At 47.6% G+C, this 3,311-nt stretch overlaps 1 protein-coding gene across 1 annotated transcript in view; it reads right to left on the bottom strand.

Annotated features, from left to right (window-relative positions):
* Positions 1–888: 888 nt before the first annotated feature.
* Positions 889–3,311, bottom strand: part of LOC143275624 (uncharacterized) — a 64,922-nt gene continuing 62,499 nt past the window's right edge. Inside the window, exons 2-3 of the mRNA XM_076579872.1 lie at positions 2,797–2,970; positions 889–1,204 (exon numbers count right to left, since the gene is read on the bottom strand). Of these exons, the coding sequence (XP_076435987.1) occupies positions 921–1,204; positions 2,797–2,970 (458 nt within the window). The 3' untranslated portion in view covers positions 889–920. The remainder of the gene's footprint in view (positions 1,205–2,796; positions 2,971–3,311) is intronic.

The following is a 3,311-nucleotide window of genomic DNA, read 5'->3' as shown; positions in this document are numbered from 1 at the left end:
TTGTGTGTGTGTTTTTTTGTTGTTGTTGTTGTTGTTGTTGTTTGCTTGTTGTTTTTTGCACTCTTAGAGTGTTCACACTTTGCTAAGCGTCTGCTCACATCTTGCAGTGCACATTACATGTTCCAAAAAAACCAGCATAGTCTTTCATTTTCTCCTGTGGGTTTTCCTTTTTTTTTTTTTTTGGCTCACTTCATTCCGTCCGTATCCACCACACTTTGTGACCTTCTCCCTTCTCAAGCCCAAATGTGCTCCTATCTCAGCACATCAAAGAATAACAGGGGGAAAAAAAAATAATAATGCACTGAAGGTCTTTAATAATAATAATAATAATAATAATAATACCCTCCACTCAATTTCTTTTTGAAGTGAGAAAATCATTAGCAAATCAAAACAAAACAAAACAAAACAAAACTGAAGTAATGAAATTGTAAAATAAAGTGTAAAAGATGAACAATAAAAAAAAAAAAATTAAGGAAAGAAAAAAAGAAAGGAGGTGGGGTTTTTGTTTGTTTTGTTTTGTTTTGTTTGTTTGTTTGTTTTGTTTGTTTAAATCGGAGAAAGTCAACACCACTGAGAGAAGAACTGTCTTGGCAAGCAAAGTGGGTTCAGCGAGCAAGGAGGGGTTGTCATTCCTGTTCCGGCCATCATCATTCTAAACCCTTCGCCAACCCAACGTTCACCATCGCACACCATTTCACGCACAACAGGCACCGCCACCACCGGTTATACTGACTACTACCCGAAGCCTGCACGCTCTGGTTTTGTTTTTTTTTCCAACACCACCATACCCCCCCCCCTCCTCACATTTACCTCCCCCCCCCCCCCCCCACCCCCCCCCCCCCCCCCCCCCCCCCCCCCTCATCAGTCTAACACGCTCATTTGCACCACCACCACCAACACCATCACCATCATCATCATCATCACACAAAGGCCTCGGCCGCTTTGGCCGAAGTCTGTGAGGTCTGTCTGAGGACCGAGGCTCCTCCAGGGGGGTGGATTTCGTGCATGTTCCGCTCGCACAGACTGGTGTCGTCCTCAAAGTCGCCGTCGGCCGTGCGGTCTCTCCAGCGGAGGTAGCCCCCGAGCCCGAAGAGCAGGTAGACGATGCCCCCGGACAGGTTGAGGTAGGGGGCCCACTGCCGGCTGTACATGTCTCCCTCCAGCATGGCGCAGAAGAGGATCACGCCCAGGATGGCTACCACCCCTGTGTCCACACACACACACACACACACACACACACACACACACACACACACACACACACACACACTGCGGTCATGGTATTTGTATTTGTATTTGTATTTCTTTTTGATCACAACAGATTTCTCTGTGTGAAATTCGGGCTGCTCTCCCTAGGGAGAGCGCGTCGCTACACTACAGCGCCACCCCTTTTCTTTTTTTTTCCTGTGTGCAGTTTTATTTGTTTTTCCTATCGAAGTGGATTTTTCTAACAGAATTTTGCCAGGAACAACCCTTTTGTTGCCGTGGGTTCTTTTACGTGCGCTAAGTGCATGCTGCACACGGGACCTCGGTTTATCGTCTCATCCGAATGACTAGCGTCCAGACCACCACTCAAGGTCTAGTGGAGGGGGAGAAAATTTCGGGGGCTGTGCCGTGATTCGAACCAGCGCGCTCAGATTCTCTCGCTTCCTAGGCGGACGCGTTACCTCTAGGCCATCACTCCACACACACAGCGTTCATGGTGTCACACACACAGCGTTCATGGTGTCACACACACAGCAGTCATGGTGTCACACACACAGCAGTCATGGTGTCACACACACAGCAGTCATGGTGTCACACACAGTGGTCATGGTGTCACACACAGCAGTCATGGTGTCACACACAGCGTTCATGGTGTCACACACACAGCAGTCATGGTGTCACACACACAGCGGTCATGGTGTCACACACAGCGTTCATGGTGTCAGCAGTCATGGTGTCACACACACAGCAGTCATGGTGTCAGCAGTCATGGTGTCACACACACAGCAGTCATGGTGTCACACACACAGCAGTCATGGTGTCTCACACACACACACACACACACACACACACACACACACACACACAGCATCAAAGTCATCATCAAATCATCCAATCCAAGCCATACTTACAACACTCCATACCGCCCAACCCCAATGGTAAACATATAATGAGTTCGTCTTATACTCCCAGTTTGGTTGAATATACTTTCCATGTCAAACTGATGCAAACCAGGCCTATAAGTTTGCTCTTCTCGGCCAAAATTTATCGCGGCAACTCAGTGACACGACATCTCGCCATTAGACCACCGTGTACTGACCAATATAGGCCCAACACTCGGCTTATATCACAGATTGACATAAGTTTACATTTGGGCCAACAGCAAAGTGAGAGCTGTATTATCAATGGTTTCTCCTCCAGTCAATGGGAAACCATTTACAGTTTAGACTTTTGTGAAGGACTATGACTCTCAAACTAGGAGGCAAAACTGCACTGGCTCTTAGTGCTGCAGCCTTGTGGGCTAGTTGGCCTTTGGGAACAATCCCAACGCCAACTGTCCTGAAACCCTCTTGGCCGAGAGAGTGGGGATGTAACTTGGGCAAGACACTCTCCACTATAATCAAATTCTAGCCCAAATAGTCGGAACAGCAGTTGCCTCCTCTGCTGTTCTGATGGTCATAGTCGGACACGACTGACTATCACACTAACCAATGAAATGCCGTTTCCGGCAGGAGGAGGTGAACAATCATTCCAAATACCCTCCCCCCCCCCCCACCCCCCCTCGTCCCAACCCCAATGGTATTCATTTACCTGCTATAGCACCGAAGGTCAAGTAGGCTGCCTTGAGGTGTAACCTTTTTCCAGGCCTTCTGACCAGCAGCACAATTTTGATGACGTACAGGACGATGCAGACGATGGCGAAAAAGATGGCTGGGGTCTCGAAGGCTTTGGCCACGATCAGCATGGAGGGAGTGTTCTCCAAATCTGTCAAGACAAAAAAAACCCAACAAAACATGAAGAAAGGGTTTTGTTGGTGTTGGTGTTGTTGGTGGTGGTTTTTTTGGTTTTTTTGTTGTTGTTGTTTGTTTTTTTCTTTTGGTTATGTAAAGTGTGGAAATGGAAGAGAGAGGGGGGGAGAGTAATGATAAGAAAATGTGGATGTCAAGTGTGGAGATGGAAGAGAGAGAGGGGGGGGGGAGGGAGAGAGAGTAATGATAAGAAAACTTGGATGTCAAGTGTGGAGATGGAAGAGAGAGAGAGAGAGGGGGGGAGGGAGAGAGAGTAATGATAAGAAAATGAGGATGTCAAGTGTGGAGATGGAAGAG

This window comes from Babylonia areolata, chromosome 30, assembly GCF_041734735.1.
Source record: "Babylonia areolata isolate BAREFJ2019XMU chromosome 30, ASM4173473v1, whole genome shotgun sequence".
Classification (NCBI taxonomy): domain Eukaryota; kingdom Metazoa; phylum Mollusca; class Gastropoda; order Neogastropoda; family Buccinidae; genus Babylonia; species Babylonia areolata.
Note: the sequence above shows the minus strand (reverse complement) of the source record. Positions and strands in the feature narration are given on the sequence as shown.